At 42.4% G+C, this 27,080-nt stretch overlaps 1 protein-coding gene across 1 annotated transcript; it reads right to left on the bottom strand.

Annotated features, from left to right (window-relative positions):
- Positions 1 to 1,907: 1,907 nt before the first annotated feature.
- On the bottom strand, positions 1,908 to 25,166 carry brinp3a.1 (bone morphogenetic protein/retinoic acid inducible neural-specific 3a, tandem duplicate 1). The gene is made up of 8 exons (XM_061298402.1): positions 24,666 to 25,166; positions 23,940 to 24,250; positions 16,803 to 16,993; positions 15,135 to 15,319; positions 8,362 to 8,467; positions 7,808 to 8,044; positions 7,053 to 7,275; positions 1,908 to 3,690 (listed from the first exon to the last, which is right to left on the bottom strand). Exons 2-8 carry the CDS (start codon positions 24,194 to 24,196, stop codon positions 2,574 to 2,576), a joined length of 2,316 nt encoding a protein of 771 aa, XP_061154386.1. The 5' UTR covers positions 24,197 to 24,250; positions 24,666 to 25,166; the 3' UTR covers positions 1,908 to 2,573.
- Positions 25,167 to 27,080: the final 1,914 nt, after the last annotated feature.

The following is a 27,080-nucleotide window of genomic DNA, read 5'->3' as shown; positions in this document are numbered from 1 at the left end:
TCTCGCTGCCTTGAAATTTCATAAATCCGCAGTAATGAAGTGAATCCCCAAACTTGCGTGCCTGCTGCAGCGCCTACATTAATCCAAACATTCCAACTCTGCGACCAGAGTCCCTCTACTCATTAGCCGTGGCACAAATCAAGATCGGAATAATGAGCAAGCGCCCGCAAGTCAAGACAGAGATTCAAGTCCAAGGAACAGGAGAGATAGCAGGAGAGAGCCAGTTACCTGGAATCAGATTACTGCAATGTATATTTTTGCTTAGAAAAGGTGAGACATTTTTGCTCCTCGGAACATACATCCAAAATGTGCTGATTAACTTTGGCGTGTCTCGAGGTGAAAAAAAAACATGAATGCAAAGAAGCTGCTTAAAAAGCTTTTCCCAGGTGTGACCTGTTTAGATTTTATTTCCAGGGAAGTAATCTGCATCCGATTCACACTTTTGCAGCTTTGCAGGAGTATTTGCAACCAACCGCGAGAAGTTTATTTATTTGAACACAAGGAATGTCATTGTGAGAACTAACTTGATGAATATGATGATTTCTCTCACTTTGCATGACCCACCCCAGTAGAAGTTGGTAGTGTTGATTGAGGAACACATTTGCATTTAGCTGGCCAAATCACTATTTTTATAGAGCTTCCTTGCGAGTACACATTGCCCCACGTTAATGGAACTTGCAGATGAAATTAGTTCTTTATGTGCGCTGATGCTTGTAGGCCATTAATTTCCTTTTTATGGCTGCTGAATTAGATCCACTTGGATTGAGGGCCAATGTGTGCTTTTGTTGTCAAAATATTCTGCTTCAGTACGACGGGAAGGCCAAGGGTCACCCGCACCCTTTGCTGGCCAGATGTTGCTGCATTTGAATATTGGCCAGCGAACATTTCAGGATGTACCCAAAAGATAGCCAGGAGAGGCTCGAATACATTAAGGCACAGGTGTCAAACTCAAGGCCCGGGGGCCAGATACGGCCCGCCACATCATTTTATGTGGCCCGCAAAGACAAATTGTGCATCAAATTTGTGTCATTACTAGAATTGCAAATTGTTTTAACTTTTAATATCTTTTTTTTAAAAAAATATTGGACCAGTTTTTACTTGTCTGATTTGAAAACGAGTTATTTGTCAGTTTGTTTTGTAGCTTTTACATTTATTTGGGTTGACAGTCATAATGGCCCTCCGAAAGAAGCTATGACTACAATGCGGCCCGCAAAAAAAATAAGTTTGACACCCCTGCATTAAGGGAATGATTTGACATATATGAGTGTGATAGATGTGTGGGAATTTTGTTGCTTTGGCTACAGCACAAGTTATCAAGATGCAACTGTGTCATTCTTCAAAATCATGTACAAAATCTGTCCTTTCCCTGCAGGGAAAAAAGCATCTGGCAGACAACTCTAAAGCCAATCATCCCCCTCACGTATATTCTGATGTTCAATGTTATCTTTTGATGATGTGACATGTATAGTATGTGGGAGACCGCCGCTTAAAAGTAATCGTCTCTCTGAAAGCAAAATGCTGCATTTGGCCACTTTCAATGCGGTGGAAGCGTCTTGTGATGCGAGACAATCATCGCCGTGCATGATTACTTGCATTTCATTTTGCCACACATTCAAGACCATGAATGCCAGCCTCAAACATAGTAAATACGTAGTCAAGCACATTTCACATGTATGCTACACCGTCAGTGGAACAAAAATGATTGCAATTACAAATTTTGGTATTCCCAGGTCTATTTTTGTAAATATGAAATGCAAATTCCAAAGATTGATCTTGACTTTATAGTCCCCACTCAATTCATGAAAAAAACTGAATTTTTCAAAACTCAATGCGTCATATGATATTGGGGAAATGCACTTTGTGTCCCACCACAAGACACGTACGCTAGCTACAGATCACACGTAAAAAGCTTTTTATTTGGTGTAATAAAATTTCTATAATACAATTTTATACGCAACATATTTTTTTCCCACAAAGCACAATAATATAAAAATAAACACAGATGTAACATATTGTGATCATGGTCTATTTTGAACAATTCTTGTGGAGTACATGTTATTGGATATAGTCGCTTCATACAAATACGTGTAAGACTTGATCTTTCAAAAACTGTTATCGTCACAGGAAACTCTGAAAATAGGAGCTGCCACTCAAGTCACAACTTCAAATCAAAGGTCGGGATATATCAGCAAAATATCGTGTTTGTCTTGACCGCAAAATACAGGCTGCCAACAAAAAGAGAAAATACGGCGGTGGAAAAATATATGCATCACATTGTCTGAACTGTAACAAAGGCTTTTCTTTGCTCTTGAAATTTCTGCCCTGGTGGTGTCAACTTAATAGCGATCGTAAAATTTGATTCTAGCGTACGTATTTCCGTTTTACAAAAAAAAAGGAAAAGTGAGCGAGTCTAATGTTGTACATTTACGTGGAGGCTGAAAGTGCCCTCTTGAGATTGATGACGACCTTGAGAGCGTCCCTCACACATCCTTTCCAGAAATGCTCTTAACCGTCATCGGGAGTGTGCGTGACGACAGTTTGGCCATCTGTGCGGCTGGCCACCTGCCCACTTATTAGCTACATAATTTGGTTGTTTCATATTCCATCGAATTGGGCTGCTTGGCGCTGAAGGTCTGCAGCGCAGCCTGGATCCGGGCCACGTCTGTGGTGGACAGTTTGAGTCGATGCCGCAGCAAGCACGAGAAGAGATCCAAAGGCTGAGGCCCGGGCGGGGAAAGACGATTAACCCGGTCCCGGATCTCTAGCAGTTGCAGCAGGGCCGAGTCTTGCGATCCCTGAGTGTACGGGTAGTCCAGCTGTAAAATCAAGTCTTGGATTGCGTCCGGGTCAAAGTGCATGCTATACCCGTACACCTGGATGTGGTTTATTTTCATGTAGCCAAAATTTTGCCCCGGTTCCAGGTACTCCAGCGGTTCGTAATAAACACTTGCGTTCCCGTTGCTCGACGGGCCCCGGATCCGACTCCGTAAGTAAAAGTGAACTGTCTCAAAAAAGGTTTTCCACTTGTTGCCCAAAGTCAGTGTCCAGTTATAGCAGTCATGGGAAAGGTCTAATTTGGCCCTCTTCCAGTCAGGGTAGTTGTTTTGCTCGGTGGGCATGATCCAACTCTCTGAGTGACTCCCCCCAAAGGGATTGATGTAGACAGAAACCATCGGATCCACCGTGATGTTCTTGCTAAGGCAAATCTGAAGAGAAATCCCCCAAAGCATGTGGACGTGGTTTGACTTGTATTTGTTGCTTTTTAGCGTCAGCAGCATTCGCTTGCGCCACGACGGGTCAAACCAATTATTGAGCCTGACATCGTTGCTGACAAAGATGCCGTGGATGCCGACGCGATCGTCCTGTTTTTGCAGGAGGTATCGCAACTCCAAATCCTGCAGGTCCGTCTCGAAGCCGATGTAATGGTCAATGGAGTCCGGAACTTCTCTGCGACACGTGCCCTGACTGAGCATGTAGCCCTGGTTGCACGTGGCACAGCGGGAGCGGTTCTCGTAGGAGCAGGAGCCACACACGGTGCCTTCGCCCACAGCGCAGGGGATGGCGCTCTGGCAGGAGGGATGCTCATAAGGGCACGAGCAGCTGCGCATCTCCTCCAAGTACGAGCCGATCTGATTGTTTTCGCTGCAGTACATTATGGACAGGATGTAGTTCAACCAGTAGCTCACGGGTCTGAAACAGAGACACATGACAGGCGCCTCAGTTTTCAGACACGGACAAGACTTAACACATTTTGATTCAATATTGACATGGTTACTCAACTAATCAATTCTGAGTCATTGGTGGTTTATCTGGACTAAAACAAACCAACGGTGGAATGTTTCCAGAAACTAAATTACTGAACAATATGGATGGATGTTGTTAGCACCATTAGTGCTGCTGGTGTGTACCATGCTCACAGGAAATCAGTTGGCTAATCAATTTCAGTTATCACATCCACACTAGTATGATGCAGTAATTGACTGTTTTCCACAACCCAGCTGTCACGAGGGGTGTGCGAGGTTGAAGGGAACCAGGGAGACGGGGAAAGATTGCAAGACATTTTAGTTTTTTGTTTAGTTTTTTAGTGTAGTTCAGTTTAATCAGCAAAATATATACCATAATTTTCGGACTATAAGTCGCTCCCGAGTATAAGTCGCACCAGCCATAAAATGCCCAAAAATGCGAAAAAAAACATATATACTGTAAGTCGCTCCGGAGTACAAGTCGCATTTTGGGGGGCAATTTATTCGACAAAATCCAACATCAAGAACAGACATGAATGAGCAACAACAGGCTAAACGATACGGTATGCTAACGTGACAAACACAAACGAGGAGCTCAGAACGGGCCTGACGTAACATTCAGTTATTTTAAAAAAACTATCACATAAATAATACGTTTATAAAACCATCTGTGTCACTCCAATTCATTAAATCCATCGATCGTCCTTTGTCAACAATGCCGTGTGCCGCGCCGCAGTTCAAATTATTCCACAGGCCCATACAACGCTATATAAACTATATTTTAAATAACTATCACATAAACAACAATATTATCAAACCATTTGTGTCACTCCAAATCATTAAATCCATCGGTCAAATTTCTCGTCCTTTATGTCATCCTGGTGACAGAGGACATGTCCAGAGGATATGGCGCTTTAAAGTGTTAATTACTTTATTTGATTTTTTCTCTCTATTTTTCACATTTTGAATATGTTCAAGATAAAGATATCAAAGCATGTGAAGTGATCAACTATGCTAAAAATAACATGTGAAGTGGTAAACTATACTTGTAAGTAAGTGAAGTGTTAGTGATCAAGTAAAAATTTGTGAAAAAAAAACATATATAAGTCGCTCCTGAGTATTAGTCGCCCCCCCACCCAAACTATGAAAAAAAACCGCGACTTATAGTCCGAAAATTACGGTACATCATATTCAGTACGAAATTATCCACAGAAAGCTAAGAAAACAATAGCAGAGAAACAAAACAAAATGAAAAGAGCCCTAAAGCTCAAAGTTCACACGGCTGACCGAAAGGGTGAAGGCTGAAGCTAAATAGCTTGTAAATGCCCTAACCTGTTTACCTTTAAGTATTACATGTAGGCATATGCAGTACACATGCATACATCTAAATACACATACGTATTTACAACAACTAGTGCATATGTTCATACATATACATACATGCCCATATACACACCACCTACCGCCTATACATTTAAATACACATACACAAATAATATAAATATAAAATGTCCCATGGGTCCTGATTTACCTTCCATCATATTTGTACTTCTTTAGAATAAAGTTTTTGTCAATCTTTTTTAATGTCAAAAGAGCTAAGAAGGAGGCAAACAACCACATGGAAGAAAAAAAAAACAAAGTCCATAGAGAATTGAATCCAAGTTACAAACATATGACTTGACTTGGCGACAGGACAACTGACAGCAAACACAAACAGACGCAATGATCCAACAAGACTGAACAGAAGCAGGGCACAAGCTACCCAATGAGGAACACCTGAACGACACAAGTGGCTGAGGGAGCCAAAAAAACAAGACATACCACAAAACCAAACCAAAAACAACCCGGCGAAAAACACAAATCATGATGACACTGACTTTTCATGCTCAGGCCACTTGAGTTGTGTTTTCAACAAATGACAAAATGCGATGTGTGCGGCTATCTCATCTCACCAATCCCTGTTAGTCAGGGCAGACATTTTTTTCTTTCATATGCTCAAATCTAATACACACTGTGTTGTGCCCAGCACGTTGTTCTGAGCGCAAGCGTCCAGGGTGTCACTTAGCCAGGAGAAGGTGCAACAGAGATGTCGTGATCAGACTGCGAATTTCCAAGCACGGGACACACTGTCCGTGCCTTGTGATGAGAGCAATTTTGTCTGTAGTGTTGACGTCGCCACGCAACTATCATCAAGGAGCATACGCTTTGGGAAATTGAGATTGCTCTGAAAAGCACATGTGAATAAATTCACAGAGAAGATTTTTCAGATACATCCAATGTCACTTGCAAGAAACCGTTTGTTGAATCCCATAAATATAAATATAAATATAAATATAAATATAAATATAAATATAAATATAAATATAAATATAAATATAAATATAAATATAAATATAAATATAAATATAAATATAAATATAAATATAAATATATACGTATGTATATACGTACATATATACAGAGAGAGACAGAGAGCAAGAGAGAGAGAGAGAGAGAGAGAGAGAGAGAGAGAGAGTGAGAGGTTTGTTAAACTCGAGAACAACCTAACAATTTGTAATTCATCTCCTTATATCGTGAGTGTGTTCAAAGGTTTGCCGTTTCCTACGTTTGCCATCTGTTTGTCATGCACATCTCATTGCAGCCGAGGCTGCGCGCAGCAGGCGAGAGGAAGCTGTTGCGCCATCCGAATGCACACGGTGTCAGCGGGACATGTAAAGTGTCATGGAGACACAGTTTGAGCGACAGGCAAAGGACGAGCTGGCTCCTAACACTGCTCTCTTCTAACCTCTCTTCATATCCATCATCACAATCGTTTAAATTCATGGAAACCAATTATGAATAGAAACATGTTTTACAATCTTTTCTAAGTTATTCAGTTCTGCTAGAAATCACAGCGAATGATTATTTGACTTCTCACGCAGTGTAGATTAAACATGGGGGAAAAACAGGATCCAAATCGTTGCTTTGTCTTATCTTCACCAAAAGCTTAAAAGTCCAGCAGAACTTTGATTTTTCGAGTACAGTCAATTTCCTAACAGTAAGGCGGCTTGTGTATAAATACAGCCCGATAATCAGATGTGAAACTGAAGCCAACATCAGGAACCCTGAATCTCAAAGATCGTGTGGCGGATTAGCATAATGTCAAGTCGAGGCCATGCCAAAAAGTGCTGCGCCGAAGAAAAGAAATGAGCTGTGCCACTTTCCAATTGCTTGAAAGGACATGTGACGTGCGGCCGGAGGCGTGAGCACTTGCCGGCGTGTCCAAAGCAAGGTCAGCAGGAATGCTCGAACAATGGCAGACTTGCTCACCTCTCCCTCAGCAGAAGGATTTTGGGCTTGCTGCGGCACCTCTTGCTCAGGCTGAAGAGCTTGTTGACGATGCGGCCGGCTTTGGCGAGAAGCTGCCGGCCGCTGAGCTCCAGCTGTTTGTAGCGCTGATGAATGGCCGGTTCCGTTTTCCACAAGTACTCGATGGCTGATGTGTTCAAAGCGTACAACGTGGGGAGCCTCCGAACAAAGTTCTGGAACTCGTCTGGAAGGCAGGCGGAACAATGTGAGCGCTCTCTTTTTTCTTTTTTTTAATTTTCACACACAAGCCTTCTCCGCTTTGCTCCGAGTATATTTGGCTAATTTAATCAGACCAAATGAGAGAATCCCTTCACGCAGGCCACACGGGCAGCTCCCGGGCTAACTGGAAGTGAAATTGTTTGATGCATATGATAATGAAAAACGGCAGAGCTAAATAACAGCTTGGGGTATTGCTTTTTTTTTTCTTTTATGAACTGCCACAAGCTTTTCCAGAGCTTATTTCTTTTTGGAAAGAAAATAACTATGACATGGAGCACAAGGGAAGGCAAGTCTCTGAGCAACTTTCAAACAAATATAAGCACAAGTTAAGATATGGTGCTCGTTTAGAATTTATTCATTCTGACTGATCTGAAAGTCGGACTGCTTAGGAGATTGGCCCCTAAAAAGCTCAGGTTTGCCTCATCATTGGATATTTGTCAGCATTCGCTGGTGTCAGCAAAAGGTCACAGAATGTGAATGGGAACAAAAACACTGACCTGACTCCACAAAGTCCTGGTTGGCCATGTTCCAAGAATGTCGAATTTGAAGCAAACTGTCCTCCATGGACCTCAAGTCCGACTGTGGGCAATTACATTGCGGGAAATCGGCGGCGCACTGGCACCAGCAGTCATTGTTGCGGCACACGAAGCGGCCCTCCCCGTTACAGCCGATGTAGCTGAGCGCCGCCTGCACAAACTTATCCCGCAGATATTCCGGCAGGATGGCGTGAAGGCCTGAGTCGGTCGGGGAAAACAACATGGAAGACAAATGTTTCTGCAATACGGCTCGCTCGGATTCTCTCGTGTTCTGACACATTTTACGTGTTCTAAGCATCGCATGCAATATGCTGATTGAACGTTTCACAATTCTGCTGCTTTTGTTCTTAGTCATTACCGCCTGGTTGACACTTCAAAGTCCTCCAAATGCGGATTGTAAAAAAAAAAAAATGGGACTACAGCCAGCTCGATTGCTTGCGACACAAGTTTGCCAGAAAAGAGCGAGTGTGACAATTCCATCCGAAATGGTGCGAGTTCAATTATGAATGGCCAACCTTGCAAATGAATCTTGTTTTCGGGGCTCTGAACCAAAACAGAACTGACGGAGTCGAGGTTGTCATAGTTACTGCATCCAAGAGGGCCTGTCCTTGTTTCAGTCACCTAAACGGGGAGGGGAACAACACAGATGCATCACGATTAAATCCAATTGAAAAGGGACACGGCCAAAATATGATGTAGACTCCTATTTTTCAATTCAGTTCGAGGAAAAAAAAAACGTTATGTTTCTATTTTGCTTGGTATGCGAACGCAGGTTGAGATAAACAGGCTGGTAAGATAGCTAAAGAAAAAGATGAAGGTGCTGTCACTCACTTGCTGGAGGCAACACGAGCACTAAAGATATTTCAATGTTTGGATGCTCGAAAACAAATGATTTGACAGTGCAGAAATAAGCCATTCCCCACTGCAACGATGAACCTGATTCATTTACGTTATCTCTTTTATTGGACTGTCGTGACTTGGATCAAATGATTTGTTTGTGTGGGATAAAACACTCAGCAGTACTCGTTTGCATACGCAGCTTGTTGCAGTTTGTTGTTGAAAAAGTCATCCAGCAGAGGACACGGAGGTAAGGACAAGGACGTTGTCAGCTAAATGAATGCTTGACATTTCTACTAAGCACGCTAAGGTAGATTCATGTGTATGGTTCATTTCATACGCAAGGGTGATGATGATTAAGAGTACAACATTTAAAAGAGGCAAAAAAAAAGAACTAAGTAAAAGCACTTTCTAAAAAGAAAAAAATGCTTTTGAGCAGGGGTGTCAAACTCATTTCTATTGTGGGCCGCATCGTAGTCATAGTTTCCTTCGGAGGGCCATTACGACCATCAACAAACTGATGAATAAATTTGAAACCGGGGACTAGTAGTTAAAACTGTAAAACTTCTATTTTTAAAAGATCAATGGTAACAAAAATTGCTAGCAATATCTGTATTTTTTAAAAGTGAAGACAATTTGTAAGTTTATTATTGACAGATGAAGTTGATGTACAATATGTCTTTGAGGGCCACATACCGTTTTTTTCCGTGTATAGTGCGCCCCCATGTATAGTACGCACCCCTAAAAATGGCATGCTGATGCTGGAAAAAAGCTTGTACCCATGTATAATACGCACCCAATTTTTATGAATTTCTTTAAAAAAAAAATTTTTATTTTTTTTTTTTTTTTTTAAGTCCCAATGATCGTCACACACGCAGGGAGGCAATGGGTCCCATTTTTATAGTCTTTGGTATGGTCTTAACTAGGCTGGATGTAATTTTTTTTGTTGGCGTTGATTTCTCCGACTGCCCGTAAACGCACCACCGCGCTCCGTGCGCATGGAGCGTGTTTGAAGTGAACAGCAGAGAAGAAAGGAACAAGGCAAAGTGTTGTGAAATAAAATATTACCTGTAATACGGATTTAGGTAGAGAACTGAACTCTCGCTCTTTATATAGCTGACGTGTCTTGCTCATCCGTTCTGCGCATCTGTAATGGCGGCCTCCGTATGATATCCGGTTTGCGTGTGTGCGAGAGCGAGAGAGAGCGAGAGAGAGAGCGTGCGAGAGAACGCTCAACCGTAGCGCGCCGCCGACCGCCCAACTGCACCGGGCTGGTCGATTATTGTGACAGAGCCGTCGCTGAAATTTAGAAGATATTTTTAAAGTCCTGATGTACTTTCTAAAATTTAAGTGGACCTCAGTGCGCACTGCGCAGGGAGCTTAATTTGGTGCGGTCGCGCAACCGCAGCGCGCCGGGCGCTCACTGTCGCATTGCTTAAAGAGCGCCTTTGTGTTTTAGGATGAACAGCAGACACCAAAGGAACAAGGCAAAGTGTTGTGAAATAAAATATTACCTGTAATACGCATTTTGTTATTTGCTGATTGAAACTGCTAATTAAACTGTGAATTGAAACTAATAGGAAGAAAACAACTCTCGCTCTTTATATAGCTGACGTGTCTTGCGCATCCGTTCTGTGCATTTTATTTCACAACACTTTGCCTTTCTTCTCTGCTGTTCACTTCAAACACGCTCCATGCGACCGCAATGCTCTCGTATCAGACGCTTGCTCGATCACCTGCTCGTTTGCTGTCCCGTGCGCGCACGAAGCGCGGTGGTGCGTTTACGGGCAGTCGGAGAAATCAACGCCAACAAAAAAAATTACATCCAGCCTAGTTAAGACCATACCAAAGACTATAAAAATGGGACCCATTGCCTCCCTGCGTGTGTGACGATCATTGGGACTTAAAAAAAAAAAAAAAAAATATATATATATATATATATATATTTTTTTTGTACCCATGTATAATGCGCACCCCAGATTTTAGGATAATAAATTAGTTAAATTTTGCGCACTATACACGGAAAAAAACGGTAAAATGATTTGGCGGGCCGTATCTAGCCCCCGGGCCTTGACTTTGAAACCGATGCTTTAGAGCAGGGGTGTCAAACTCATGTTTGTCACGGCCGCATTGTAGTCAGTTTTCTGCGGAGGGCCATTATGACTGTCAACCCAAATAAATGTATGAACGCCTCATATTGTATACAGTGTAAGCTACAAAACAAACTGACAAATATGTTTTCAAACCAGACTAGTGAAAACTTATAGTTTTAAAAGATTTTAAAAAGTGAAGACAATTACCAATTTTAGTAATGACATGAATTTGATGCACAATTTGTCTTCACCGGCCACATAAAATGATTTGGCGGGCCGTATTTGGCCCCCGGGCCTTGACTTTGACACCTCTGCTTTAGAGCATGAGACCTAGACTTCCATAACTTGAGCACTAAGAGTCCATTTATTATCCCGTTTATGTGCAGCACAACCAGTAAATGCCGCTCCACCACGTTTGGTTGGAATTGTGGGCTCCACTATTTTGGTTTCACATGTACAGTCATGTGGGAAAGACCCATAAGTTGACCCTATCGAGGATAAGTGCTCAAATTGTCTGGCTACTTACGCGGGACGTTGCCGCTTTGTGTGTGCGCGCCCGCTTATGCTGATCAAAAGCCCTCCGCTGCCGCATCATATCCAATTACTGCTCACTCACCCTGCCGCCGCTCCGCTCTAACGGCATTCGGCTTCAGAGTGGCTCATGGACGACGTCAATTGTGACCACTGGCCTGCACCCATGCAGGAGTCGAGAGCCATTCAAATCTCCTGCGCAGATTTATTTGAGGTGTCGGTATCCATCCATCCGTCTGTCCGTTTAATTATCTGTCCATCTATGTTACTAACAGCCACAGGCAAGGGTGAATGCACTGCTGGATCATTTTTGTTATTTTCTAAATAATGAAGGAGCTAAGGCCTGAGAAAGGAGCGCAGTGTATAATGTAAAAATCAAAGGCGTTTCTAGGACCAAGAAATGCAGAGCAGATAAGAAAGTAATTTCATGACATCATATTGCAGCATACCTCTGAGTCATTGCTGCAAGTCATTGACTTTGCCCCCACAGTATTTAAACTGTTAACATGGTCCATTGAGACGCATGGCTCTGAGGCACATCCATTATTTAAAAATGAAAGAATTAGCCGACATATTAGCAAGGCAGTTGCACGAGTGTATTTTACTGATGAACCTTTAACTACGCTCATGAATAATTCCACAAAACCAGCATAAAAGTGTCACTTGCAGCGCTCGCATTGTGAGATGACATGAAGCCCTCCACTCCATTTTGCTTACTGCAAGAAAAAATGGAGGTTTTAATATTTCATGAAAAGCGTGGCTTAGTTGGAAATTGCCTCATTTCAACACCTTGGAAAACTGTCATTTGCCTAATACGAGACGCGCAGGTTTGCATTTGCATCTTGGATGCAATTGTGCCTGTTTATGGTTTAGAATTTGAACTGCCTTACACGGCAATGTCAAGCAGGGAGGAATCAGCTTTTCAACCACGCACACAAATAAAATGGGCTGGGTAGCATCACAATGAGAATATTGTGCAGTCTCCAAAGGAAAAAATAGATACTCAAAGTCTCAATGGGGGAAAAGGCAGTCCGAATTCTATGGGAGGAGGCAAATATCAAAATGGAAAAATGCCAGGTATTGTAAAATAACCATAATCATAACAATAATGATAAAAACAACAATACAGTACAATAAAACTTCATTTATATTATGCTTTACACATAATAGGTGAAATATAAAATGACACATACCGTTTTTTTCCGTGTATAGTGCGCAAAATTTAACAAATTTATTGTCCTAAAATTTGGGGTGCGCATTATACATGGGTACAAAAAAAAAATTTAATTTTTTTTTTTTAAGTCCCAATGATCGTCACACACGCAGGGAGGCAATGGGTCCCATTTTTATAGTCTTTGGTATGGTCTTAACTAGGCTGGATGTAATTTTTTTGTTGGCGTTGATTTCTCCGACTGCCCGTAAACGCACCACCGCGCTCCGTGCGCGCACGGGACAGGAGCGTGTTTGAAGTGAACAGCAGAGAAGAAAGGAAAAATTTAAAAAAAAATCATAAAAATTGGGTGCGTATTATACATGGGTACAGGCTTTTTTCCAGCATCAGCATGCCATTTTTAGGGTGCGTATTATACATGGGGGCGCACTATACACGGAAAAAAACGGTAATTGGTCACGTCACAATGGAGCGCCAGGAACGTTCACCTTACATGGTGTATCAGGCATGCATATCAAGATACAAACATGTCTAGCTAATTCTTTCAAAATATGAACCTAGCGCAAAATATTTTGTGAACGTAGAATGAACCGAGTTGTCAGAACAATTTTGACATGAAACAAACCTGTGGCCAAGTCGACTCGTTCTTATTTTGAGAAATATAAACCCAGCATTGATCAAAGAAATGATCAAATACTTTTCAGAATCTTCAATGGTTACATTGAAGCGAGAGGAAATGATGATATAGCCAGAGACAGACTTAGCCAAATATTTTTGGGATATGTTCAAAATTTCCTCCCAATGAGAAAAACTGAGTGCTGGCACTCGTCTGGCGAAAGACTTTGTGCCCATTTTCGACCTTGAACGAACCTGGCGAAAGCTCAACGTTGGCTACCTCGGCCAACTATCTTTCGGGCTTCAGAGTTTCAAGTCAACAAGAGTCATCGCCAGTAGCGGGCACCAAGGCAGAGTTGCGCTTGTCTTTACAAATTTTGCTACGCCCATTCCTCAGCAGCCATTATTTGTTATGTGAAGCTCAGTCCGAGCGGCGTTCCTTCCTGCTCTGACAAGTCAAGCGTGCTACCGCATGACTGACTGAATCTTCAAGGCAGGCGCAGCAAATTGGGTCAGACATTTCTTATCACTTCTCCTCCCCATCGATGAAAGCCCCCCCCCCCCCTTCCGTACTTTAATGAATCTTCAATACAGCGCCGGGCTGCAAATCAAAAGGTTGAGCATCGATTGATGCTGCTTTTCTGCCATACCTAATGTCGTCCTTCCGTCGTGGGCTAAAGGCCTGCTAAATAGGACGCGCGTGTCCTCATCAAGTCTGGCGTCAAATCGCTTTCGTTCGACACATCAACGCCAAATACAAATAAAAGAGGCCCTCAAAGGAACTGGCAGACGTTGAACTTTTGATTTATGCATGGGGAACGCTTCTTCTGAGGATGTGAGTTCAAATCCGGGTTTCAGTACTCCTGCGTGGCATTTGCGAGTTCTCCCTGTCCTTGCTTGCTTTTTCCTGTTGGTAGTCCCCCCGCATACCCAAAACTGAAGTTTTTTTGACCAGCGTAGTGTGTGATGATGACAGGCTTTGTACAAGAAGAGCCTTAAAACGCATTAAAAAAACACAAATGTGAGAAACCAGCTAAGAATTCAGTGTGCAGTGCAAAGGGCAAACTCAGCCAATTTCATTCATGGACCATGATAAGAAGTGACAGAGTGATGAATGAACACACCCCGAAGGTATTAAGTGCTAAAAGATGCACAGTGATATTTACATGCACAAGCATATCTCGATATGCAAAGTTGGCTGTTTGCCTTCCGAGCCAGAGAACACACGCAAGAGAGAGAGATGAGCAAACGGGAGCCCTCGCTTCATCTCTTGCTGCTTTTGTGGATGTCAACTCAGATGGCACGTCACATCATTGACTCGTAGCTGAGCTGGGAAAATGTTTGCCGCACAAGACCAAAGCAGCATGATGCTTTTCAACAACTTTGTACAGCATATTATGAATTTCAAAACCAAGATACGATCTCTGTTGGACTCTGCTGAGGTGGAAACACCTCGGCTGTCATCGAGACGGCATGGCAGCATCGGCACGCCCTGAGGGCTGCTCAGGAAAGAATCTGCCAAAAGCTGCGCGTGACCCCAAAGAACATTTTGCACCGAGGCAGAACGACGGCGGCTCCACAGAGCACGGGATCGTTGCCCGCTGCCGGAAGGAGACTTTCACGTCCCGTCACCTCAGAAGGCTATCGCAGGTGACAACGAGCGTGCTGCCCGGCACCTCTTTTGACACGCTGCCATTTGAAAGTTGCCAGCAGTCCATCACGAGTGCAAAACACACAGACGACTTTGTGGATGTGTGTCTTAATGTCATTGCACTGACAATAAAAAGCATCCATGTATAGTACGCCTTTTTTTTTTCCGCCTCTGTACTTGTGTAAAATACTGATTTGCTGCTGGTTCTTGTTAATCTGAGCGACTCACATGAAAGCACATCAATGAGGTGTAAATATTTTTTTACTTCAATCCATTTTAAAAACAATGGGGGTTGGGATTTGGGTTAGGGTTAGGGTTAGGGTTAGGGCCTAACCGTTAGGGTCTTTGAAAGTATTTTTAAAATCTTATTTTCGGGATTTGGTCTTTTACCTTGATGACGGAGGAGGCAATCTGCATGTGATGCAGCCTGTGCAGGGTGCTCTCCCTGTCGATAAAGTAGGAGGCGGCCAGCTGGTGGAGCGCCTCCAGAGTCACAGCTGTGCCATTAGCGTCACTCAGCTCACTCGATCGACTCAACTTGCGCTTGTCCACAAAGATCATTAAGGACTCTTCTCCTATGAATTGACATTCAAATCTCATTAGAGGTGATTCAATGTCAAGTCAAATGTCAAAAACAACAACAACGGGAGACTCATTCACAAATTAAAGCATCACTCATCCAAATAATGCTTCATTAAAACTCAACATGTTTGCAGTACGATTTTATAAAACGTTTCTATTTTGCAAACCTGTGCAAATGCCCCAACCCTTGAAGGACACTCCGGACATTTTATTAAGGACACTCAGTTAAAGAGAACCTAATAAAAAACAACAAAAACAAATATATATCTCATGTATTTTGTGCAAGTTTGTGTGTGTGTTTCTCCACAATTGACTAGATGATTGTGTGGCTTCAGCTCAAGCCAACTTTCCCATCATGCAAATGTCCCATTAGGGCTCTCAGATAGTTCTGGAGCAAATACGGAGCTGTCAGAGCATTGTCATGTCATAGAAGTTAGCGATTGAAAAATCCTTCAGCCAAAATGAGCGCTAATGGCTGCTGCGCTGCTCATTTCAACAGAGCCTGCAGCTAACAAAGTGTGGTACAGAGAGCATGACACTTCCAATTTCAGGCTTTCATACACTGAAAAAAAAAATCAAATTTTCATCATACCTAATGTATTATTTCACAATTTTTGTCTTAATGTCTTAAGAAACGATCTTTGCAATTGTTCAGTCTCATTTTTATCTCCTAGTTTGGCTTGAAATGAGTTATGCAAATGAACTGCTGCTCAGCCTTTGTTGTGTTGTCAATACAAAGTGTGCCTTTCGCAGGAGCAGTGCATGAAGTACAGGTACAACACTTAATTGATTAATTAGCCACTAACTCAATTTTGACAACCGAATAATCGTGTAGCGACCTTATAAAAAATATCTATCTTGGCCCCATCTAAGTGCATAAAATTCAAGGCCAGTCGAGAAGTACCACACGCAGCTGACGCAATGGAGTTCCGGTTTAATCAAGAGGCTGACTTTAATACAAGCTCCTGGAGTGCGTGCATGTGTGACCTTTCGGATGATTAACAGATCACAACAAATAATCGCCTGTGATGTCTGGCAGATTGCGCATGTTGGAGATTTAATTAATCCAGTGTCTGTGCGCTTTGGGAAAAGCCTGCCACTATCTGCAGAATCAAAATTCCACTTCACCGCTTTGTATTTACATTTGAATTAAGGGTTGTTGGTTTTTTTGCTTGCCTTTTACATATTTGTTTTTACTCGGCAATCAATTACATTGTTTATGCTGTCCTATTGTATTTGGTGGATTTTTACTCCTCTTACATTGAATACAGTACATTTATGTTGCATTAATTATAGAATAGAATTATTATTATTATTATTATTATTATTATTATTATTATTATTATTATTATTATTATTATTATTATTATTATTATTATTATTATTATAACAGACCCAAAGAAAAGTATGAACGGAAGCGATTCAAACATGGGCAGGCAAGGAAAAGACAATTCTATTTTCTTTGCGTGGATTTACCTCCCAGCGTGGCAGAGAGGAGGAAGTGTGTTCCATATTTCCTAATGATGTTGTCAGTGATGGCGCTGAGACTGGGCCGCCTTCCAAGAAGCCGAATGGTCTGCAAGAACTCCGGGTCCAACGGAAAGGGCAAGCCGTTGTTCACGTGCCTTTCCAAGGCCAGGCTGTTCACCTTCCATCGTCCAAACTCCCTGAAATGTCACAAAGAGAAGGCTGACCATTCATTATGGGAAAATAAACTAGTCAAGGTCATCTGACTAGTTAAAAAATGCTCACATGCAGGTGTGATCTTATTTTGTTCCTTCTGGCTTTGCAGCACAGTGGAAAAAACACAGCGTTTCTAACTTCAGGGGATTATTCATAAATATATTGCCCAATCTTTTCTCATCTACACTTGCCATGTGCTCTTTTTTTGTGCCTTTCTTGGTTTCTTGGATAGACCCTTGCTGCTGTGAGCACTTCTTTTGGTGCAGGCTAAATCTGAAAGCATTTGATATCGAGCCTGGCCTTGGAGCATGCCAAGCCGTCTTTATCTGTCGAGTGCACAACCACACGCTTGATACTGAGATGAATACTACTCAAATACTGCATACAGGATATTCAGTGATTTGAGACACCTTTCGATCTCATAGCTACTCAACGTGTTGTCCGATGTATTTGAAAGGTAAATGCATTTTAGTTCTTTTTTCTTTCCCCCTATATAAAGACAAATGGAGCCACAGATATGGCAGCAGCAAACAGCCAAACAAAGCTGGACGAGTTGAAACCAATTCTCGATTGCCCGGAATATCATTCAGTCCCTTCGGGTGCAGGGCTGCTGCCAATCAATTTCCCACCAATAAAAATGGTCGCTTGGGAAATACACGGAACCGAAAACAACTCATTAAATCTGCTCTCATGTCTGCCCCTCCCTTGACGAAGTCACCATGAGAGATATTTATTCGTCATCCACGGGGATCTTTTTTTAAATGGATGCATTTGAGCGAGTTATGCACTTCCAACTCGTTGACACTGGAACTCTATACACACATCATCGACAAAATCATATCTACAAAAGGATAGATGCTTCTGCAACACTGATTTGGCGCTGAGATCTTCAGTACCTCTAATGGCCAATCACACACGAGAGCCTCAAAGCACGTCTATACCTGTCAGCTCCTCTTTTCCTGAGATTGTATACCAGCGGGACTCAGCTACAGGGCTGTGATCAGACGAAGGGGTAGTAACCTGTTACCTGTCCGTCAGAGGGCCGCTGTCTCGGATCCATCTCGGCGGTGAGGCCGCTCGAGGGTGCAACCCTGTGCTGAACATAGCAAATTGGGCAAGCGAGCTGAGGAACGGCCGATGCAGTTAAAGTACACCAACCGTAACAATGCCGGAGACGAGCACTTAGCGCAGCCACTGATAAGTCATTTAACAAACAGGGAAAGAAAATGTGGCATCATCGTGTGCCTCACCGGCAGATAAGGTGGGTAGAAAGAAAATTGCTTTCAATTATTTATTCTATAATCTCTGATCAGAGTTCCATCCCGTTCTGCCAAATTGGCTATTTGGCTAATCGGCAAGAACCATAACAGCACAGGTAGCATGAAGTCTTCTGCCCTCTCGGAGGGGCGTTTTGAAGGCTCAGCTGAGAGAAAAATGCGCAAAATGTCTGACAAATTTACATAGGGAGCTATTGGGTGAGTGCTGTTTTCGCTTGGTCTGTTTAGACTTCTATGTTTGTGAACGAAGAGTCACAGTAGGTTGAAACAACCTTGAATTGTTGAATGAAGGTACTTTGCAATTCTGAAACCTCTTCTTCTCACTTACAACTAGAATTTGCAATTCCTGAAGGAATTGCGTGTGAAGGTGAAGAAGTTGAATAAATATTTAAGGAATGTTGCAGAATGATGTTGAAACGAGTTGAATCGGTTGAAAAATGTAGAAATGAGAAGGGAAAAAGGAAATATTGTAGAATTGGGTGTGGATTTCAAAATAAAAGATGTGAATTATTTGGTAAGTTGTGGAATAGGTAGAAAAATGATGAACAGTTGAAAGTTGGAATGGGTTGAATCGCTTGAAAAATGTAGAAATGAGAAGGGAAAAAGGAATTGGGCGTGAATTTCAAAATAAAAGATGTGAATTTTTTGGTAAGTGGGAAGTTGTGGAATAGGTAGAAAAATGATGAACAGTTGAAAGTTGGAATGGGTTGAATCGGTTGAAAAATCTAGAAATGAGAAGGGAAAAGGGAATTGGGCGTGAATTTCAAAATAAAAGATGTGAATTTTTTGGTAAGTGGGAAGTTGTGGAATAAGTAGAAAAATGATGAACAGTTGAAAGTTGGAATGGGTTGAATCGGTTGAAAAATGTAGAAATGAGAAGGGAAAAAGGAATTGGGTGTGAATTTCAAAATAAAAGATGTGAAGTTTTTGGTAAGTGGGAAGTTGTGGAATAGGTAGAAAAATGATGAACAGTTGAAAGTTGGAATGGGTTGAATCGGTTGAAAAATGTAGAAATGAGAAGGGAAAAAGGAATTGGGAATGAATTTCAAAATAAAAGATGTGAAGTATTTGGTAGGTTGTGGAATAGGTAGAAAAATGATGAACAGTCGAAAGTTGGAATGGGTTGAATCGGTCGAAAAATGTAGAAATTAGAGTAGAAAAAGGAAATTTTAGAGAATTTTGGTTGAATTTCAAAATAAAAGATGTGAAGTTTTTGGTAAGTGGGAAGTTGTGGAATAGGTAGGCAAAAGATGAATAGTTGAAAGTTGGAACGAGTTGAATCGGTGGAAAAATGTAGAAGTTAGAAGTGAAAAACGAAATTTTATGAAATTTTGCAAAAATGTATGCAAATTTTAAAAGTGAAAACGTGAAAATTTTGAATTTGGCAAGTTTGGGAATGTCCCCAATGTGATTTGAATGTGTTGAATCATGTGAATTTGAAACTGGAACAACGTAAATGTGAAATGTTGAATCTGCCATTAAGAATGAATGGGGCAAAAATCGCCATAAATTTGTGAATTATGCGAAAACGGAAGATTTTTGGAATGAGAAAAATGTGAGCACCCATGCCATGAATTTTTGGAATAAGTGAAAAGTGGAATGGAGTGAATCGGTTGAAGTATGTGGAACTAGTTAAGCGCCAAAGAAAGCTAACGGAAAGCTAGCGCAAAATGTTGTAGAATAACAATAGTGTGAAGGTCTTCACCTTCACACTAATTATGTATGAAAATATTAGGCATGTCTTTTTGTCAATTCAAGTAAAGCGGGAGAAAACAGCACATGCTTCGAAACTACTATTGATCAACCTCCAAACAGCACGTGTCGTCATCTGAAGCTCCATTGTACTCCCGAATCCCACTCAATTTGCCAAGGACATCAAAGTGAGCCCACCTCACGAGTGTCCAGTCAATGAGAGGGCTGAATGCTTCGAAACGGAGGCGATAATTCACAGTCAGTCTCAAAGTAACCAAGCATGCTTGTTTCCCGCCGGAGGATCCCGGCGGAGCCAAAGGGAAAACATTCAAATCCAAGGTTAACGATTCAACGGGCAACTACTCAACGTTTCTTCAACATGCTAATGTATGCTGACCTACACAGTGTACTCCCAATGCGGCTAATCACTCGACTAATTAAATGTCACACAGAAGGAAAGCAAATAAAATAGCGTAGTTCTATTTGTGCGTGCTGTACTGTAACCTTGCTTGGAAAGGAGAAAAGAAGTCCTGCTGAGCGGGGCAACACACTTGAGCGTAATGCTGCTCTGAGCATCAGTTTTGGTGAGATGCCTGAGCCAGGTTAAGGCTTTTCCTCGATTATTTGACTGAATGGGCATCGATTGAAGTTGTGTCGATAATCAGCAACTGAGCCCACTGTGAGTCGGTGAGATTCCCACCGATGATTCTTAACGACTGAAAAGCATGCGTGTTATGTATGTTGTCTGCAAAACATAAAACAATAATACAATTAAGAGAAGCATGATACCTTGTTTCATCCATTTGCAGATTTATCTTAACGAGCCAATCAAACCTCACGACAGAGTTCAATCCTGAAAGAAGCGTGACAATAGCACACAAGTGCAGGAAGAGACTTTTTATGAAACAAGGAAATTGCCGTATTGATTTGTTGCTTCCGTGAATGCCACTGCACCCCTGACAATAGAAAACAACCCGAGTCAGCGAGGGAGCCTGATTTGCACAACGCTATGCTGACAGCCAACCTACTGATCCCTTTTGTATAGCAATTTGTCATTGCGCGTTTGACAACCGATGAGCGTTCACGCGCAAACAAGAAAGCCACTCAATTGTTTGATACATAATGAAGCATGAGTGCGCATTTCTACCTAAGGTGCAAACATCCACAAAACACAAACAACAGACGGCAGTATCCAGAACGGTGCTCTTTACGATACGCCGACTCTCTGGAGGGTCGCTACACCGTATCGATTTCAAGATAAAACTCAAATATAAATTATAATAACAATAATGCCGTGTAGCTGCACACAAACACACATGAAAATAAGCATCTCGGCTGTTTGATCTTGTGTCAGCATAGTGCGTAAAAGTCTGAAAACAACCATCAGTGATGCTTCATCTTTTCAACATCACATTTTACGGCGGGTAGGGATCTTCCCTCCATCTCACACTTGTCACAAGTCATAAGCTCCGCGCCGTCTGACGGCCTCGTCATTGCCGTTGCGGCTGATAAGGAGAAGGACTTTGCGCTATTTCTTCAAGACACGCTCAACTTATGACTGCGGGACAAAACAGTGCCCTCGTTCACAACTGCCGCAGCGGACATACGGTCATTCATGTGTACGTACGATTTTGAAATAAAAAAAATAAAAACAAATAAAAATTTGTCTCAAGACACAATCACTTATGCCAAAAGTACAGGACTTAGTACAGTACCCTGATGGACTAATAGTGCCAAGACAATCTCAAAATTGCTTCAGAAGAGGTTTTGCTAAAATGCAGCTAAAGTACAAAATTACTTTTGGGGGAATTTTACTCAAAACATCACACATTTATTGATTTGTCTTAGGGCACATGTTTTCATGATAGGGCTTTTTAACATTTTCATCGCAATTGCCAGATGCAAATAATGGTACTCGGTGCTGGGGAGGACTCCAAGATAAGTGCTCGTACTTAGTCTGGAAAAAGCGGCAGCGTGCATCCCTAATAATTGTGGAACAATTACAAGGGCTATTTACATCCAAGAAAAGCTTTAAGACACTCCGAGGGAACAAGAGAAATGAGCAGATAAAACATGGCAGATGAGGCGTGATATCAAAGTTATGGTCCATGAAGAGGAGAAAGGAGGAGCTGACATTTTGATGAATATGCTGATGCCCAGACTATGCGAGCCTCTCATCTCCCGTTCTCAACACCGCATAGCAAGATTTTGCTCATTTTACCACCAATTCCCACCTCTGTTACCACAAAAAAGAAAACACATCTGAAACTCCTTCTGTCAGTGTGAGAAGGAAAATTGTCAGTGAGGACTGACATTAATTGCCTGACAATTTCTGCATGCATTGCAGTCAAATTGCTTCCCGCAAGTGCTTTCAGACCTGCGTTTCATCGCTTCCTCTTTAATGAGTCCATTAATACGTCGAGACAGCAAATTACCAAACCTACATTATTTCACATCACTGTCTTGCATTTTTTAAATTTGCACCTTACTCATATGCGAGAGTCTGTGCTTGCCGACTGACAGATACCCTGTTTTACATTTTATGCTATTTCAGAAATATTCCGTTCAGTCGGGTTTCTGCAAATTGGTCTTACGAGTGGCAGCCACCCACCAGCAGGGGGTGATAACCAACGTGTCGGTTCCCTGCGAGTTCAGGCCGACTGCCTTCGGCCTTTCATCTCTGGCTTTCGTGCCCCAGTGACGGCGGGGGCCGCCAGAGCTCTGTCGAGTATTTATGAGCCAGAAAAGGAAATTAGTTTGCCATTATTTGACAGGGGGTGCTGTAAGAAAGTCAGCTAAAGGCTTTGATGGGGAAAAATAGGTGAGAATGAGAAACCCAGCTTGTTAGATATGTTGTTTAACAAATGTATTGATTGGAAAATACATGCATCCAGCCCCCACAATGTCTTAACATGTCTAGCTCACAATAGCCTGAGGATGAAGGAAGGAAATACAAGAACACAGTTGCGGGACCAAGGGCAAGGACGGAGCTGGTTTTAATTGAGTGTGGTTAGCAACTGAGCCTTCATCCAGAAAATGTAATCATCAACTGTAATTTCACTCCTGGCTGCAGCACTTCATCGACCAGTCATGAAATTGCACTTTCATGTGATGGTACAAATTTGGGACTGTGAACAATTTCAATGTTGTGGATGGCTAGCTTTTTCTCAAATAGATAGTGCACAACATGGCTGTGGGCACGCCACCTTTTGTATGCAAGCAATTAAGTGGTCAGCCTCCTTTAAAACTACAAAAGGCAATCGCCAAGAGAGGTTCACACGGTTATTTGTACATTCAAGAGAGGTCGGATCCCTGCCTGCCATTGTCACCTGGAAATTACTAACTACGACTGTTGTGCCCATTTTCAAGGTGAAATGATGAGAATATGTTTTCCGTAAACACTCACAGTGTGCAGTACAATTCATGTGTATCGTTGTGTGCAAGGTTGATTTTGAGCCCCGATTTGGAGGTCTCTGCATCCTAAAGAAATCTCAGAGCGTAGCTTTCCAACAATAGCCCGAGGCTTCGACATGCGCTCACCCACTGTGCTTTGTAACACGCCCTCCTCTGAAGCCATTCGCTAAAGTCTGCCACGCATCAGCTGGCTCGGTCAGATATCGCATTTGCTCAAACGAGTCTGTGCTATGTTCACAATTGACTGATGTGCAGCCCCAATGTTTGCCATATCACTTTTCCCATAGCATTCTGCAATTAATTGGCACATCTAAAAAGGGCTTAAAAATGCACATGCTTGGTTTGCAGAAAATATTTAACCCAATATTTATCCTTAAGATCGTCTGCCAACAATGGGAGGTTTTACAGTGACATGAAAAATGAATAAAACATCAACACTTTCCTAGCTGATATGTGCTTCAAAATCAAACATGAATTCATTTCTTTCTTAGATGTCCTTGTTGATCGTAAACAACCAAGTTATTTGCATGTAATTGCAAAGTTTTACCTGTAAATTTTATATTTTGTGGTGAATCCTTGCTGGTAGCGCTCTGTGAAATCAAGAAACTCCTGCGAGTGGTGGAAAGGGCCCTTGGCTGTCAGGAGCCAGCCCAGAGGCCCCGTGGAGCCGGTGAAGCCAGCCGATGCGGGCTCAGCGGCGGCCCGGACCCCCGCCAATATGCAGCTCACGAGCAGGCTTAGTGTGATCAGCTTGCATGGAAACATGAAGGCCGTCAGGCTAACACTGATGCAGGGGCCACTCATGCTGCTTCCACCGTCCCCGCTGACTCCTCATTCTTCTTGCACTTCCAAAGAGTCCTCAAGGAAATCAAGAGGGGAGGATGAGTTGAGACAGAAATGAAAAAACAAATAAAAACAGAATAACTCATTTTTTTCAATATACTATATTATTACTAACGTGTTACTAAATATATAGACATGATGATATCTGAATTTATTGAATTTTGCATGTATGGGTAGTACGAATGGATATGGTATCAGTTTGGACTTCAGAGTGGGTGGCCCCTTTGAGATCCACCATAAACATTGGGCCGAGTGATTAAATATCAAATGAGATTCCACAGTCAATAAAAAAATAAAGACAAAGTAGTAAAGTCATTCTTGTTCTATAAAACGAATTCAAATAACTGAAATATAATTCATATGAAACAATAACCCGAATCGGATCCGATTAAACATTTACCATTGCTTGATTTGAATTAATGTCAAATACCTTATTAAGAAGCGCTTCGTTCCGTAACTTGAAATTGCTCAACATAAAATCCGAAGTTGGGAAGGCTTCGACGCACAGACAATTAGGCAGCATTAAGAAAGTACTTCTTCTTTTTTTTAGCACTACTGTATCATCAGCATTTCAACAAACGCGCCTTTGAAAGTGCTCAAGAGAAGACTGCCCGACCCCGTTGTTGCATTCCTGCTCTTTTCTCCTCCTCTCGTTGCTCTATCTTGTATTTTTTAATCCACTTGAAATGATGTGGTGACAGGCATCAATCCCAAACGCCGAGCCGCAGATGATCCAACATTCGTGCACAAAGCTCATCCATCCATTCTTTCAGTCCACGTCGATATTTGTACTGCAACTAAAATGTCAAGGGAAAGTTTCACGAAGCTCTCCAGCAACTCGACTGCAAACACCTCAAGGCGCAAAAGCAACGCTGATCTGACTGCGCGCAAGCACGCGTGTGGATTACGCGAAAGGCGCGTCGCGGCGCGGCGCCCCAGCTCTCTCTCGACTCGCGCTCTGCCTCATTTTCTAATTTATTCTAGCAGCGAGAGCACTGCCGGTTGGTTGGAACGTGAAAGTGGGAGGTGTGCGCAGGCAGGCGGTGGTCAGAGGATGCAGGATCGTGCGTCTAATTTTCTAGGACAACCTCTGATCTCCCCTTAACGACATCGATTGCCACTGATTTGTATCCAACCCCTGTTTACACCTCCAAATTTAGTTTGTGTTCATCACATCTGCATTTCCAGAACAATTACTAAAGTGGACACAATCCATGCTCAAAGGACAGCCTTACTTGATAGTAATGATGACATTCATTTATGTGACGCTTGCTCAATTAGAACCAATATGCAAGACTTTATTTTAGAAATCACTTCCATTGTTTACATTTTTAAATAATCACTTAATACCATTGCTGGCCACATTATAGAACCAGATCACCTCCTGATGAAGATCATGACGAGGGACCCGTAGAAAACCTTAAAGTGGTTCCAGTTCTCATCTGGCGACTCATTCTTCCAGCACAATAATCATCACTCTCAGCATACGTAAAGTTAATTAGATCTGCTTCATCCCAGCTTTACTCACGTCGGACACTCAGAGCAGCCGAAAGAAGCGAGGGAGGGAGATGTGCTGTCTTTCAGCCTTTCTGTAGATGTTCAAAGGAAGGTTTTATACCCAGATTGGATTATAGAAATGAACACCAGTGAGCCGAGAGATTCACTGACTCCCAAACTCAAAAGGAAGCTGCAATCCCGTGGCACAGCGACTTGCAGAAAGAAGAAGGAGAGAAAGGGCTGATTTGTCACGCTTTCATCATCACCTGCTTTGCTTTTGGCACTTCTACATCCATGATGACTTGTGAAGGACAACTACCTCCTCGAACCAGCACAATATCAACTTGTATATACGTATACTTGAGCGTATATATATATGTACGTATATTAACTTGCACACTCGCATTCAGATTGTTCCAATTTATCAAACTGTCTGACCTTGAGAGCAGCACAAATACAAAATATTTGCCATCCTAACACAGTCTAGCTGCAAATGAAGAAGATGACAACACAGAAACACAGCAGTCCTCATCCTGTTTGCGCCTCTGAGGCCCCGCGCTTTCGAGTAATCATTACACACAGCAAAATAATAACAAGTGTGGACGAACAGCTGGTCCGCGGATCCGGCGCCGAGGTGAGAGATGCATCAACGAGTGGCAGAGAGCACTTCGCCAGCCAGCCAGCCGCGTTTACTCAGCACTGAAGCAGTTCGTCATTAGGGAAGTCAACATTCACTTAAGCCCGCGCCTGCCCATTGATGCCACTCAGGGAGCTGAGTGAAGCCGAGTCTTTTAATTAGCTTAAAAAGCCGTCTGCCGTTTTCTGCTCGCTCTTTGACACGCCCGTGTTTGTTGGTGGCACCTCTTGGTGATCCGTCGAGGTGTGTTTATCTATGTGATGACCTTTACTTTCTCCACATGAGAAGGACTTGGGCAGATTCACGCAACTTAACAGCCTCTGTGTCTCCAAAATGAAAAATGCTCCCAATTAGTTGGGCAACACACACACACGCACACACAAGCATCCACGCACAGACACGCACGCGCGCGCACACACAGACACACAGACACACACACACACACTGCTGACACATGGCGCTTGAGGCACACAAAGTGGTGATTAAAAATCTCGGAGACAAAGTTTTACATTTGAGAGCGTGAGCACTCAATGACAAAAGTGCAGGCTGAGTACCTTGCTGCTTATCTCCTTGATCATGGTCCGATACATTAATGAGCGCTGTATGGAAGATGGAAGGATAGATAGCAAGTCGGTCAAGTATTTTATCATTTATTTCCAAGATATGACCTGACGGAGAAAGGAAAACACACCGCCAATGACGACGGCGGTC

Source organism: Syngnathus typhle, linkage group LG14 (genome assembly GCF_033458585.1).
Source record: "Syngnathus typhle isolate RoL2023-S1 ecotype Sweden linkage group LG14, RoL_Styp_1.0, whole genome shotgun sequence".
Lineage (NCBI taxonomy): Eukaryota > Metazoa > Chordata > Actinopteri > Syngnathiformes > Syngnathidae > Syngnathus > Syngnathus typhle.
This window is presented reverse-complemented; position numbering and strand designations above follow the sequence as displayed.